The following is a 15758-nucleotide window of genomic DNA, read 5'->3' as shown; positions in this document are numbered from 1 at the left end:
CAAGGGTCACAGACTGCAGGGATAAGCCAACAGAGGACTAAGGTATGAAGTCCCTACACTTCTCTTTAAACCCTGAGGGCCCCATTTCAGTGCACAGCTTTGGAGCTTTTTTTATTTATTTCCTTCTGGCAGCAGAGCGGCTCAAGTGCTGCTCCCCACAACTCATGCAACAGAGAAGAAAAGAGGGGTCAAGGGAAGCCCGTGCATGAGGGTATGCCAGGTAATTCCTTTAGTCAGTATTCCAAAGTGAAGTTATCCACAAAAAGAGCATCTCATCTTGCTCAGATAATACTCTTTTCTGCCACAAAGCTAGAAAAGCTTGACTTGACAGGAACAGCCATTTGCATGTGATGGTTATGAACACCACCAAGGCAGCAGCATGGCCATCTGCATTACAGTATTTTCCTTTTTGGTCTCGAACAAGACACCAACCTTTTACTTGCCCTGTTGCTGCCCCTTAATTTAATCTCATTCAGTTTGTTGAGCTGCCAGTCAGTGTGTACTGTAACACTGCTGATGCAATGCTGCTGTGAAAGTTTCAGTCAATGGCTCTTTCTTTCAAGTGAGGACCATTATCCATAAGCCTAACTGCAAACAGTCACAGTTTTGAGATACGCCACCAAATGGGAGACAGGGAAATCACAGCTTGTGTCCTGCAGCAATCTCCAAGCAGCAGCTTTGGCATCTTAGAGAACACAAGACTTGGGTTCAGGAGCACACATGAATGAAGGATGCCCAAGTCACCCACCAGCTAGGCCAAGGGACAGCTGGAGCCAGCTCTGCTCTCAGACGTACATGTGTACTTCACCCTGACACCTGAATGCAACTCAGACTTGATCTCCAAAATTATTCAGTCCTCTCTTCTTCCTGTCAATAAGCTGCCAGGCAGCCTAAGGCAGCAGCAAAGGCACCAAAGTAGGCAGCTGCTGAGGGCAGGGGAGTAGCTCAAGCACATCCTGCCTGTCGCAGTGCTGCTCCCATCAGGCAGGCTCAGCACCAGAGTCTTGAAGAGTCTGAAGAGCTCTTGCTGAAATGTCTGACTGAGCAGGTTCCCAGGACCTGCCTCCTTGAACATCGCCATGATATCAGCAGCTAGCCTGAGATGCTGAGATGCTCACTGTGGGGTAACTAAAGTCAGCAGGGGGGACTATGGAGCAGCAGAGTTCATCTTTACTGCAGGAAAATAAACCAGCCTTGAACCACCTCATATTATTGTTCTATTTATTGATTAGCCACAATATTTGCAGAGACTGCAGTGAAGCAGGATAGGATTTATTGCTCGATCCCATAAGCTAAGGCACTGAGGCAACAGAGAGGCAAATCTACCCCTCTGCAAGCCCCCTGGGTACATGGCAAGCTGCCTAGTGGAGGAAGGGAAGGTGTTTTACCAGGACAGCAGTACCTAAACAGAGCTCTTCAGGTCAGTCTTGGGTTCAAGCATGCAAAACCCACCATTTATACACCAGTACCACCCATCCAAGGTGGCTCACTCTCTGCAGTTATGGAAAGCAGATTTTCATTGTGAAGTCAAAGAAAGCTGACCTGTGAATTTTGAGGTTACATTTATCCCCCTGGGTACAGAAACTGGAGTGCAAGAGCTGGAAAAGCAGCAAGAGGGAAATTCAGCCCAGGTTAACCACCCCAGAAGTTTAACAGAGAAGCACAAACCTCTTCCAAACCTCTTTTTCCTGCTCCCATTTCCCTTCCAGTGGGGAGCACATCCCACCCAGCCTCAGCACACAAGCCCTTCCCAGCTGCATCATCCCTGCTCCCCCTGCCAGGGAAGCAGCCAAGCTCTCCTCCTGCTATGCAGCTTGTTGCGCTATGCAGCCTCGTGAATTCAATAGCCTTTTTCTGCAGCTAGTCTCCAGAGATGCTCTGCAATGCTATGGCACCCACGACTCTGCAGGTACACAGCTCTTACAGGTATGTTTTTTGTGCAACAACCCAGCTGGTTTGATGCCCAGCAGTTGCTCACCAGGAGCAGTTTGAGGACAGACCTCACACCCTAGTCTCTAGTGTTAACAAGGGTTTGAGATAAAGCAGATGCAGACATATCAGGGAAACCAATGCCCTTTCAGGAGCAAAGGGCCACAGGGTTCTCTTGATCTCAGAGCTCCAAAAACATGGCTTTCAGAGTGAAATACCTTCCACAAAATAAAGGGAGGACTTAAAAATGATCCAGACTCATTTGTACTCAAACGTCTATGCAAATTCTCTATTTACTGAGGGGTCCTCCAGCTAAAACTGCCCCAGAGCCAGGCTCCTCTTGCTGCATTGTTATGGAATATCTTGCATTCTCTCTCAGGTAGTGATATGGAAATGTTCCATATAAAAATTAAGTCACAGGCTGCTATGGACCAGTCATTTTTGTTGGAAAATAGCCCCACAGATACTTACCATCTCTGCCCAGAAGGAAGCAGGGATGACAGTCTGATTGGAGAGGTGGAGAGTTCGGGAAGCATCTTGTAGAACTTGGATACTGCCAAAATTTATCTTATTCGGATGCACATAGACAACTGGTCCTTCTCCAATGCTCACTAAATGGATTTTCTGCTCCAGCAAGTAGGTAGGAAAGATCAAAACAAAAAAAAACCAGGGAAGTTTAAAAAGATTAGACAGTTCTAAGGGCACTCCTAGACTGGGGGATAATTATGACTGTTTGAAGTTTTCAGTGGTGTAACACTGATGCACAAGGCCTGGAGAAAGTGTGGGATCTAGAGTGATCCCACCAGAAAGCCACAAGCTCCTGTTATCAGAAGATAAAGAAGCACATTTTCCTATGCTTGCTTTTTCACACCTGCTCCACACTCTACCCTGTGCCTACTCCCAATCCTTTTACTGCTCAATCTTCCCCCAAACCACCCTCCCTGACTTCTGCTGCTGCACAGCCAGACTTGGACATTAACATTCCCAAAGCTACACCTGTGAAAACCAGCAGAAGTCAGCAGCAAAGCAGGCTCTTCAGAGTAGAGATCGTGTAGGTTAGTTGCCTCTGATTTGTGCTTATATGTATTCCTAGTATTATATGAAAAACAGACATTAATTTTTAATTACATCATTCAAGCAGTATTTTCTTTTGACAGTCTGAGACTCAAAAGACTTGCTCTTGCAGAACTGGCACAGACCATTGGAGGAGGAATGCAGATCCCTTTGCTAAATCACCTTCTCACATCATTAAAAACAATGAGAATTTATCCGGTCTGACTGGATTTCACTGGTTCCAGACACCCCAAACTTTATACAGGATGTGAATGCATAAAACTCCCAACACTGACAAGCTGCTGTATGATTCACTGGAGGGCACGGAGTATGATTTAACCACAAAAGAAACCAGCCTCCATGATGTAAAACCTTTAGTGATGTCTGACTCAAGGAAATGGCATTAGCAGCTGTCAGAATCACTAGCCCAGCTCAGCCAGAAGGAGCAGCATCAGAAATGCTCATCCCTTGAGAGGACACCGCTGCGTGCAAGTAAGTGCCAAAGAATCACATACCAAGGCCAGTAACTCAAAAATAAGGAACTGAAGCCATACATGATGATGGATCTTTTATCCCTCCAGGAGAAGGGAGGCAAAGAGAGCTATGGTCTGGGTGATGCTGCCAAAGCTCCCAGGGAAGAGATGTGCTTTGCCAGCTGGCTTTGCCTCCAGGTGATAGTGGTGCAGAAGCAGCAATGGCAGGGCAGAACCCTTTGGAGATGGTCTGAATAACATCTGGAGGATGCCCAGGCCAGCTGGCTTCAACTAGAGTGCATACTAACATGATATATCCTCACCAAAGGGTGGTTTTTTTATAACCCGTTCTTCATCTACAGTCATCTTAAAAGGGACAAGAAAAGGGACAGGCAATGTAACACATGGGGAAAGGCAGTAAAAGGAGATGGCAACTTTGCAATGGGTAATATTGCCACACACACACACACCATCCCAGCAGCACTGCTGGCTTTGTCAATGGGTATGTAATGTGACATTTGATTGTTTAGGAATCAAAAGCATCTGTCCCTTTCAGACAGCCATGGTTTAAGTGACCGCTTATTCTGATAGTGGCCAGATGCCAAATCCCCTGCCCATGCACACAAGGCTGCCTTGCCACTGATAACCCCTGGGTTGGGTTTTACCAGCTCCTTAATGCAGGAGATTACATACACCAAACTAAAACTGGCATGCAGTCACTGGCAAACAAAATACCGGGCAACAGACCCACGGAGGGACCCTACACAATCTGGATGAAAGATCTGGACTATATTTCACCTAACTCTGTTAAGACTTGGCATCAATACCAGACGGCATAACCTAAGACAACAAGAGCAATCTTATATTTTGCTTTATTGGAACACACTGCAGCCATTCCCCCGAGGTCAGATTTGCATCATATGATCCATACAGGTAGGATTTGCCACCAGTGCAGGATGTATAACAAGACGGCTAACGGTTCTGCTAGCCCAGAAATCTCTGGACCAGAGAACGACTTGAAACAACACCCAAACTACAGGGCAGTCCTATAGCAAATGCAAATAATCTCATCTGACAGCCAGAAAGTCACATCTGTGCTGTCAATATACCCAGCAAGGTTTCTAACAGCACTCACTGGGCACTAGCAGCAACCAAGCATAAACATTCAGTTAAAGATCAACACACTCACTTGACCTCAGGCTCATTGTTTCTTTAGAGACAGCTAGGATTCTCGAGCTGAAATGCTCACCCTTTGGACAAAAACCTGCCAGATTCATTACCTTAATCTTTTGTATTTGGAAAAGTTTGAAACTATAAATTGTTAGTTCAAGGGTTAAAGCTTTACAAGAACACTGTAGTTAAACAAGCTAACATTTAAACAGCTAGGTTATTCTAGAGGGGAGAAAACCGTCCTTTTTAAGGGAATTGTGCCTTTTATTTATGAGCAACCCTTTTGGCAAACTTCAGACTTCCCTACAAAGCCTGCACTGCCAAGCCTTCCTGTTGACTGGTTTACGTGCACATCCACAAAGGACTGGGTTGAGATGTTCAGTGACATCCAGGGGATTTAGCAGCATCATTTCCATTCGTTCTAATGAAAGTTTAAATCCCTTAGACTGCTTTCAAAATGTCAGCCTTCCTTTCTGTTACAGAAACTTAAGGTTCCCAGCAATCCTCTGACATCCTCTTTCATACTTAGAGAGATGACAAGACATTTTAAAACAGCTGCTTCAAAACTTAATACCATTTTAAATTAAAGTTTAATTAACTAAATTTGTTCTAGATTTCAGCTAGATGAAGCCAGGACACTACCTACAATGTCCTCTTGCCTACATTTTGTTGTTGCTGCTGCTGTTGTGTATGCCTGAAAGCAAACAACATCTTTTAGGAGGCTTTAGTCCAGGAGTGCTTTGCCTCTTCCCTTTCTAAGCTTGGTAGAAAAAAAAGTCTCTGCACTCCAGATGCGTATGGTGTGGAGACTCATACGTCTTTGGCTGGGCCTTTTGGCAAAGAGATTTGATGGATATTTCTCAGATGCGATGTGCCTGACTTCCTGAAAAGCTTAAATCCAGCTTTGCACAGAACATCACTTAGCATGGTTTCTTACGTAGCACTTGCTTTAGCAGGATTCAGGGAGGTCCCTGTGCACTCCTGAACAAAAGTCCTAATGAAGCAGCGGTTGCTGTTCATCTAATAACTCAGCAGAGTATGAGACCATCAGATTGTGCTGGGTTTCAGACTGGGCTGGTTATCCCACCTTGTATATCCATAATTAAATGCTGTGCCAGACACTTAGATTATCACCTAAGATGATACCATCCTTCCTCTCCTCTAGGCATTGGTTGTTGCTCATGCCATGAATCTTTTCTTTCCTTGTCCATACCAGCCATATACTACAAGTTCTTGTTTACCCAGCAAGAATCGCTGTACACTTTACACCCTACCCTCCAAGATGAGTCGCACAAAGGCACACATCTCCCCTAGCACTCACCAGTGGGGCTCCATCACTCCCAAACGTGGCAACACGAGCAACAGCGTTCTGCTCTCCCATCACCTGGACTTCCAGTGTAAATGGGACCTCCACCGAGCTGTGAGGCTGGACGATCCCACATGGCGCGGGGCTGGAGAACCACACAGAAGCATCCTCCTTGTGTTCCTATAAGGGGCAGAATCAAACCCAACTTCAGATTGACCTTTGAGGGAACTTTAAGCTCCTCGACATCTACCCACAACAATAATTCACACACATTTTTAAAAATCCCTAGGAGAAAGCAGAAAGGCACAAAAGCAGATGCAAGACTAGTATGGGCTTAGCATCCCAAGGGGGTCCAAAAGCTGATGCATCCACAAACACCCACTCGTGTGCTGGCAGTCTCCTTGCAGCAGCTTTTCATGACCCTCTAAGTTCTCCTCCATGAAAGCACCCCAAAGACTAGACTATAAACTGATTCCTAAGAATTTAAACTGCTGCCTGAAGTTTATATTCAGGTAGGTTCCTGTTTTCAGCAAACCTTTAGCTCTGAATATAAATCAGCAAGGTCTTATCCAAAGCCCCTTTTTTCCCCTAATAAACCCCTCAATAACATTTGAGGGCAGGAGACTGATGTGATGCCAAACCTGAGGAAGAATCCTGTAGCAGCCTGGAAGATCACTGTCGTTCACAAGGGTCAGCATCTGCTGATAAGGGAATTTCAGAAAGCACCGTCCAAACATCATGACGGGGTTGAGCACTCGCAGAGGAGGAACTATGCATCTAGGCAAAGAGATGACCGAAAGGGAATTAGAGATACACAGAGAATGTAGAATTTGTTTACTCCTTGAAGAGCATTAAATGGAGCATAACACATTTGTCACTGTCAAATAGACATTTAATACCCCTACAGCAATATATCACCTTTAACTTTTTACTCGCTTTTATTCAACAACCTCTCGTAAAGGAGGGGCAAACCCTGAGTCTCAGCATCCCAGAGGCTGCCAAGTGCCCAGGCAGAGCACGGTGCCCTATCCCAGAGCTGACAGGCACCTTTGCCCCAGGAGGCTTGCAAGGACCCTCACAACAGTCCCAGCAAGGTGAGAGCTCTGTGGGAGCCTTCCCACCAAGGACCAGTGCTCAGCAAGGCTCAGGGAACACAAGACTCCAGTGTCTCAGTTAAAATTACTCCCTCCTCTCCCACACTGGTCTTGCTCTGCCTGAAAACTCAGCCACTTGTCCCAGCGATGGAGGGCACAAGCCACTACCTGCCTTATGCAGGTGCTAATTGCCCATTCCTTACCCACAGGTCCATACGCTGTCTGTTCCCATTTGCACTTATTTTACAAAATTGAAGCCCAGGCACTGACTGGATGACTCTGCCTGGGAGAGGGAAACTACATCCCTCCTGTAATTAAACTGACACCCACTGCAGCACAACAAGATTGAACTTGGCTGCAGCAAGAACAACTTTTCATTTAAGTCTGAGAACATTAATGCTCAAAAGAACCAGAGGAAAGCGGAGAAGCCTGAGCTCACCTTCCACGTCAAGGACTTTTCCCCTTCATAAGACCTTGCCTTTATTTTTCTCCCACCAGTCCCACCATAAGCCCCTTCACCATTTGCACATGCCTTCATTAGCTGAACCAGAGACCAGCTTTCAGCAGGCTGTTCGCTGCATCCCAAACAAACATTGCATTTTGGTCGCAACCCAGCACAAGTCCACCACTTGCATGAAGAAGGAGAGGCAGCCCTTTGGAACTTAGTTACACCTCAAGCACCAAAAAACAGTCCAATAATGAATATAATTACTGTTTCATTTAGAAAAAGGTTCAGGGCCATGCCTGTCCGTTGAGCACAGATGCTCCTCAACACAGGCTGCTTTCAAAGCACTGCTCTTCTCATATCTAGCTGGGCAGAACTAGCTCATTAGGCAACACTTTTCGTTGGGAGCTGGAGCCAGCAAACAGCATGTAAGGCAGCATGCTGGTGGTGAATGCACAAGGAGAGATGACGAGTTGCAAAGAAAGCACTGATACCTGGCTGTGAGAAGCAATGCCAGCACCTCCTTGCCAACCCCATCCACGTCTACCACCAGTGCCAGCTCGTATGTCTTCACAGTGTTGGAACACAGGGTGACCTGGTGGAAGAGAAGAGCATTAAATACTTCATCACTCACGAAGGCCGTCATCCATGCATGGTGTCCTCCAGTTCTCATTCCACAGTAAGGAAAGGGAGGATTTTGCCCTAATTTTTCTGCTGGTCCATGTGTAGAGCACAGTCTCTGGAAATAATAGAAGTCTTCTGACAATGTCTGCTTTGTTAAATACACCATGCAGCTACCAGGGCATATGTAAGCCAAATTAAAGCACAATTAGACTAATGCTCTACTCACCACTGTATTAAAATTAAGGGACCAATTCTTAATCTTGACTACAACAGCATAAAACCAGAGGAAATCTATTGACTTGAACAGAATGAATTCAGCTTTACAGTGGGAAGCTGAGGGCAAATCATATCCCAGCAGATGCTGTGAAGTTCACGTCAGCCAGAGCTTTTTCAGTCCCCTTTGGAGATTGCTGCAGTGAATACAGCTCCTTCTGCTCAGCAGGAGAGGAGAAATAAGAGCAGAAAAAAAGCAAACTGCTTTATAAAATGACATCTCTTTTTAAGAGCCACTTTCTGTCCTCATCCTTCCTCTGTCCACTTTAAATCAAAGAAATCGCTCTAAGCCGCTCTCAGAAACACATGAATGTCTTCTGTACTTGACTATATGGTACAAGACTGTATAACTTATGATTTTGGAAACAAAACAGTGCTCTTTCAGAAACATGCCAGAGTAACCCAGCCAACAAAAGCCTAACAGTAATAAATGTATCTTACATTATTCTAGCAGCACTAAAGCCCGCTTGTACATCACTGAAGCTTCAGCTCCACCTGCTGAAACACATACGGCTGGACTCTTCCCATACCTGGATATCCAGGAGTCCCTGGGAGCGGATGGTCCCTTTGCAGGGCGTTATGGTAAATTCAGTTGGTTTGATGTGATCCTGGGCTCCCTTTCTCCACGATGAGCAGGTGTTGTCTGATATCTGAACAAAACTGGTGACACTGGGCTCTCCCGAGCCGTCCCCAGGAATGCGAAGGTTGAAAGTCATTGGCACCAAGGAGCTGTTAGTGAGGCGACATGACAAGGTGCGAGGAAAGCCTGGGAAAAGGACACAAAAATATGAATTTATGCACCAATTATCCTATGATTCCTGGTGTGAATATCCTGTTATGATAAAACCGTGCTTGGAGTTTAGCTCTTTTCAAACTGAATTACAGCTAATTGAGAAGCTAAACAAGGAATTAATTGTCACTTAAGTTCCCTTTTACGCTGGGAACAGAGATTGCTTTCTTGGCAATGTCTGCTCTTAGCAATGCCGAACACCAGAATTTTTTCTCTCTAACGGAGAAGCTCTTTCACATGCCCCAAAATCAGCACCAATTATTTCTCATTTATGAGCGTGCATCCAGACAAATGGTTTATTGTGAAAATTCAATCCATAAAATTCCTTGTTAACTCTGTGAACATTCCTACAGTTTTCAATATATAAAAGTAGTGTAGTCCCATCAAGGAGAAGCTACAGGAAAAGAAGCAATAGATGAAACTGGGAACTATAGCATAATGCAAAGCACTCTAATGCAGTTTTTCTAGGCAGCATCCTTGAGGCATCTCCTGTTTTGGGGCAACCAGACTGAGCGTGTAACAACTTGCAGCCCACTTCACAGGAGGCAAGCCCGATGTTTGCTTACAAACTAGCAGGAACCATGTGTCACTGTACCTAACAAATGGGGACATCACGTCCATGTTGCACACTGGCTTTGATTACCGCCCGCAAACATTTACATCATTTTGGCTTTGATACTAGCTTTCCATTATGCACCAGTTATACAACCACACCTAGTGGGGATGTTCTGCAGAGACAGGACATCAGCCCACAACCTGTGCTGGAGTCATCTGGCTTGGCTGGCCCGCTCTGTGAGGAGACGTCGTCTCCCATGGCCTGCTTACCAAGCGTTATTTCAATACAGATGGGGAGGAAAACCAACTGCAGACACAGCAGGGAGTTTCTTCATGCCCATCAACAGCAACTACTGCCCACCTCCAGCAATTACTCCAGCACGGAGGCAGGATGCATGCAAAAAAGACAAACACAGACTTCACAGTCCTGAGCGAGACCAAAGTCTCCAGACACAGACAACAGTTAGCAGCATAGCTAAAAGAAGCAAAAATACAATAGCTGCCTTCAGCTGAAAAGTCCTTATTAATGAAATCAGATTAAGTAGGATGAATCTCCTATTACATAACCATATTTCTGCCCGGTGTGTTTCTTGTTTTATTTATTCAAAAGGAAACAAAGAACTGGGAGAGTAGTGACATAGGGAGGGGAGGAAGTGGCTCAGGAAAGGTAATGAGTTTTCTTAAAAAGTCCATGAACAGCATGAAAACACAGAGGCACTCTGGGCGGAGAATGATAGTGGCCCTTCAATCAATCCACAATTGATTTCACATTTAAACTTTAGATCATCTCAGTAAAAATCCTTTTGTGAGGCTGAGATGGAGAACTAGAATCTGCATTTCAATGGAGACACTCTGGACACACAGCCACCGGCTCTGTCAGCAGAGCTGGACTTTTGGTGGGGAAGGAAAAGGAGCCCGTGTCTCTGAGGACCTCAGTGCCTGATGCAGAGCTATTGCTTGGGCATATTACCTGGTAGGTGATAACAAAGTACCCCCAACAGCACTAACTAACATCTCACACTAAAGGTCAGGTGGGTAAATAGTGTCACCATCTTGCAACAGGAACATATAGCCAGAGCAGCTATAGGCTTAAACTCCCTCCTCCTGCAGTCCCATCCCCATGGCCTTTCTGGGACAAGGACTTTCACAGTCATTCTGCTGCCAAGGATTGGGAGGCTGGGGCTGAACAGACTGTGAGGGACACTAGAAAATACTGACTTTCTGTTCCTTTGGACCTATGTGATCTCAGGATGGCAAAACACTGCCTAAGCAACCAGCAGCCCTGGCTTTAATACCCTGAAGCCTGCTATGGAGGAATGCAACTGACAGATGCTTTCATGTAGAAGTGCTCCATTTTGGTAATGCACAGACCTCTCAACCTCTGGTCCAAGCCCAGGGCACACTCACCAAAGGAGACGTCGCCAAAGCAGAGGAAAGGTACATTGAAGTGAAAAGTCGGTCCAATAACACAGCCCCTGTGAGGACAAAAGACAGGCAGAGGAGGCATTGGCTTGGTTAGACAATTGCAAAGCATTCAGCTCCCATTACAGCTCGGATAGATAAAAGCTGGTCTCAGAAGCACAGTGGGTTTCAAATCGACCTGTCACCCTTGTGCTCAGTGTGGCATTCATGTGGACAGGAGGCAGCCAAGCCAAAGTGGCCAGGAGCTGATAGTGGCTGATGTGGCCACCTCAGGCAGGGTATGCCCCAAGTTGCTGCTGGCCAAATGAAGTATCCTGAACAAGTGATGGCTCAGTGCCTCAGTTTCCCCATCTGCGATGTGATGGACACAGAGGTGTCCACACAGAAGTAGACTCATATTTACTAGCCTTTCCAGCCACAGGTTCTCTGCTTTGGTATTTCTTAGCTGGAACTGGTGTTTCCACAGAGTATATGAACATCTAAGAAGATCTTGATCCACACAATCATTATGCATGCAGGATTTTGAGGGATGAGTCCAGGGGAGCCCCAAACATCCACTGAGAAGAGCAGCGACAGTTCAACACAGCAGACAGTTGAATCTTGCAGAAAAGAATCAGCTTGTCACCAGTGCACCAGCTGACACATCCAAGAGCAACACACATTTTTAAACCACTGAACATGGGTGTCCTGAACACACCACACCACCTTGCCCATCCTTAAGTCCAGCACACAGGCTCCAAATTCCAAAACTCACCAACACCCACTGAAGTCAGCATGTGAAGCTGCACAACATTCAATAATTTATTTCGTGGTTGATGTCAATCAATGACAGCTCTGCCTCTTAGTTAAAAATCAAGGACCACAGCAAATGGTGCCATCTAGTTTTATTCACAGGACTGCCAACGGGTCTGTTCTGCACATGAACAGACCCCAGCATCCTGCAGGAGGAACCTGTGTTCATCTATGGTGTCCCATTTCCAGCATCCCTTTCTAAACACCAAAGAAACAAGCATTCAGTACCTTGTAAAATTGGTTTCAAACTAAAGAATAATCACCTATGTTTTGGGCATCTTCTGTTTACATAATAATAAAAAAAATCACTCCAAAAGTGACTTTCAAGAGTTTCAATCCAATGCTAATTCTCAATTATTGGAACTGATTCAGCTCCTGAGAATAAGACAGGCAGCAAATCCCTGCTGCTGCTGAAGTTCCCAGTCCAAGGACCTCACATAATCAGACTTAACCTCCCTAACAACTTACTTTGGACAGAGCAAAGGGAGCAGACATGCTTTCTGTCACAGCACTTGCCAGGAGACAATGGAAAACTACCTCCAAACCAACCACGACTGGGGATCACGCTGGGAAGCTGCCAAGGATGAGCCTTGCCAGGCAAGTGGGAAAATGACTGCCATTTCTGCTGAGTGCACCAAATCTGTGCTCAAGTAAGTGAGACCTGAATGACAGCCCAGAAGGCCCAGTCAAGTAGCCAACCCAGAGCTCTGTGAACCACAGCTGATAACAGTACAGCCTGCAAGAAAATGGGGGGGAAAGGCAGTGTTTTTGGCTATGACTGTGTTTAACAGTAGCATTAAATAATGCATTTGTGAAGGGAGATCAGGGTCCTTGCAGAGCAGAAAGGATAACACAAGGTGGGAGAGGAACCACTTGAACTCTCATCCTCGTTCCTCCCTTTGCAGCCCAATGTCCCACCAACCAGTTTGCCTGCATTCAAAATAACTGGGAGTTTTTCTCCATGGAGGACTACATCCAGGGCTCAAAACCTCCTGAAGAGGAAGGCTCAGCTTGACCTGGTGGGTGGACATCTTTAAGGAGTTTGAAAACAAACAGCTTGAGTTGTGGGGCTGAAGAATGAGAGATAAGGGCTGGATAGGGATCCTTGAAAAAGGCAAGACAGAAATCAAGGAGGCAGATGCCATCTCAGGGAAGAGTGGACTGCAATGGGAATTACTGCTGAGACACAGCTGTATGGGAACAGGTGAGGATGCTGGGGTACCATCAGATGGGCTGCATAGGAGCCACCATCCAGGAAGGAGGAGTACAAGGATGGGGAAAAAATAAATAAAAAAGGTCCAGCAATTCTCTTTCACTAAGATATAAGGTCTGCACTGAGCCCAAAGCGGTGCTAGCGGAACAGGGCAGAGTGGTCACAGAGAAGGGGAGGATGTACTGGGCACTGGGTGCCAGGGCATCAGTGGAGTCAAAAGGACCACTTCATTTGATTGTGGGGAATCCAAAAGACAACTATCCCACTGACAGCTGTTTCCTTCCCCAGGAGCAGGGCCATTATGGGGCAGAGGCAGTGGGCACTGTCCAAGCAATACTGTATTCCACCTGTGATAAGTGCATCCTTACAAGCAAAATCTGCCCTTGCTCAAGGAGAAAGCTGCTTTTGCAGTAACATCCTGTGACTGGTTTGGGGGAGGGACAGAGGAGAATAAATTATTTGATTGTGAAATGTTCCCTCTTGATTTCCAAAAAAAGCAGCACTTTCCCTCCAAACACAAAGCCTACATAATTGTTTCTCTATTGAGATCAACAGACCTACTCACCACTCTTCTCTACAAGGTAACAACCTTGGTTTTTATCCATTTCCCTCACCTTATTGGTAGGATTGACTGCAGATTCCTTTAATTTCTTTAGTACCTTGATCTACTGCCTCCCAACAGCAGCAGCCCAGGAGGCTGGCTGCTGAGGAGGTACAGCCAGTCTCAAAGCTCCAGAGCTCCAGCATCAGCTTTCCTGCCTACACCAAATTAACTCACCAGGTTAAGACTAGCTGGGGCAAGCTCGCATGCTGCTGCGGTCCTGAGAAGCAAACTTTGCCTCTCCTATCATAAGCTTTTTATTTTTCCCTCTTCTCCCCTTTGCTCAGTAAGGATTAACTTTTCCAACAGCACCAGCCCATGGGATGATGCCCACGTCCTTGCGACAGTACTTGCTGCAGAGCTCCCCATCTCCTGCATCAGCATTTTTCTGGCTGCAGAAAAGAGGTACCATAGCACTCGCTGTGCAAGAGCTGGGAGGACAGCTTGTCCCAACACATTAGCATGTGAGATGATGTTGAGGCTGCTGCTACCCATTTTTTATGGATTATTTACAGAGGATTTTACAAACACTGCTCCTGGCTGCAGAATCGTCCATCTCTAAAGCCCTGTCGGCCTGTGTGTTCAGGTGGGATGTCCCTGACCACCTATGCCCAAAGATGATACCATCACACTCTGCCATGGCCCAAGGAATGACCTACCTGTAGGAAGGAGTCACTCCAGCTCCTGGGTACTCACACTGGGCAGGAAGCCTCTTCCCACCTTTCATGTACAGCCTCCAGTCAAACTTTTTTCCAGCATGGGTAGTCACTTAAAGCCCTGGGGTCCTCACACAGAGATGTCTAAGTGTCACAAAAGGAACCTGCTGCTGCCAAATTCTGTGCAAACAGTGTCCTGGAAAGTCACAGAGCCACCTTGGCTCAACCATGAAGGCAAAACTGCTTCACAGAGGAAACCAAGACTTTGAAAATTAAACTAGGTATTGAAAGGCATAGGATGCATGGTCATAGGAGGCCAGCAGGTCGAGGGAGGTGATTCTGCCCTTCTGCTCTGCTCTGGTGAAAACACCCGGCAGTGCTGCACCCAGCTCTGGTGCCCTCAGCACAGGACAGACATGGACCTGTTTGAGCAGATCCAGAGGAGGCCACAAAAACTTATCAGACACTGGAACAGCTCTCCTCTGAAGAAAGGCTGAGAGGGCTGTGGTTGGTCAGCCTGGAGAAGGAAAGGCTGCGGGGAGACCTTATTGCAGCCTTTCAGTACTTAATGGGGACTATAGGAAAGATGGGGGCAATCTCTTTAGCAAGGCCTATTGTGACAGGACAAGGGGTAATGGTTTTAATCTAAAGGAGGGTAGAATTAGACTTGATATAAGGGAAGAAATTTTTTACTATGAGGGTGGTGAAACACTGGCACAGGCTGCCCAGAGAGGTGATAGATGCCCCATCCCAGGAAACATTCCAGGTCAGGTTGGACGGGGCTCTGAGCAACCTGATCTAGTTGAAGATGTCCCTGCTCATTGCAGGGGGCTGGGACTAGACAGCCTTTAAAGGTCCCTTCCAACCCAAGCTATTCTATGATTTCCTCTCACAGTCAATTACACTTCACTTGCTGCTGCAATTGCAAGGTTCAAACTGGAGTCAAGGTTAAAAAGTCTTGGCTCTTAGTGTGGGGATGCTAGGATCAGAGCCAAGACTAAGACCTTAGCACCTTTTTTCTCTGCTCCATCATAAAATGAGGTAGGTGGAAGATGATTGCCCAGATATAGATACAGATGTGCCCACCAAGCTCCTATAACCCTCCTCACCTGATAGTCAAGGTCACAGGCTCAGGGGATCCATTCACACTGAACCTGAATTCTTCTGTGAACTGCCCCAGGATGGTGGAACTGAAGGAAATCTGGATGACTTGGAGCCCGTCAGGCAAAATGGTGCCCTCCTGGGGGAGAAAGGCGAAGCAGGAGCCCAGAGCTGTAGCTGGAAGGACCAAGCTGAAGACAGCATTGACGGCTCCTTTGTTAAACAGGATCACCTGCAGCAGCAAGGAAGTGAAATGGAAAG

General features: G+C 46.4%; 1 protein-coding gene across 1 annotated transcript in view; it reads right to left on the bottom strand.

The window, feature by feature from the left end:
- HYDIN (HYDIN axonemal central pair apparatus protein) overlaps positions 1-15758 on the bottom strand; it is a 149758-nt gene that overhangs the window by 81020 nt on the left and 52980 nt on the right. The window contains exons 11-17 of the mRNA XM_064459217.1: positions 15506-15729; positions 11120-11187; positions 8898-9133; positions 7965-8065; positions 6573-6708; positions 5947-6111; positions 2401-2553 (exon numbers count right to left, since the gene is read on the bottom strand). Coding sequence (XP_064315287.1) covers positions 2401-2553; positions 5947-6111; positions 6573-6708; positions 7965-8065; positions 8898-9133; positions 11120-11187; positions 15506-15729 — 1083 coding nt within the window. The remainder of the gene's footprint in view (positions 1-2400; positions 2554-5946; positions 6112-6572; positions 6709-7964; positions 8066-8897; positions 9134-11119; positions 11188-15505; positions 15730-15758) is intronic.

This window comes from Phalacrocorax carbo, chromosome 8 (genome assembly GCF_963921805.1).
Source record: "Phalacrocorax carbo chromosome 8, bPhaCar2.1, whole genome shotgun sequence".
Lineage (NCBI taxonomy): Eukaryota > Metazoa > Chordata > Aves > Suliformes > Phalacrocoracidae > Phalacrocorax > Phalacrocorax carbo.
Note: the sequence above shows the minus strand (reverse complement) of the source record. Positions and strands in the feature narration are given on the sequence as shown.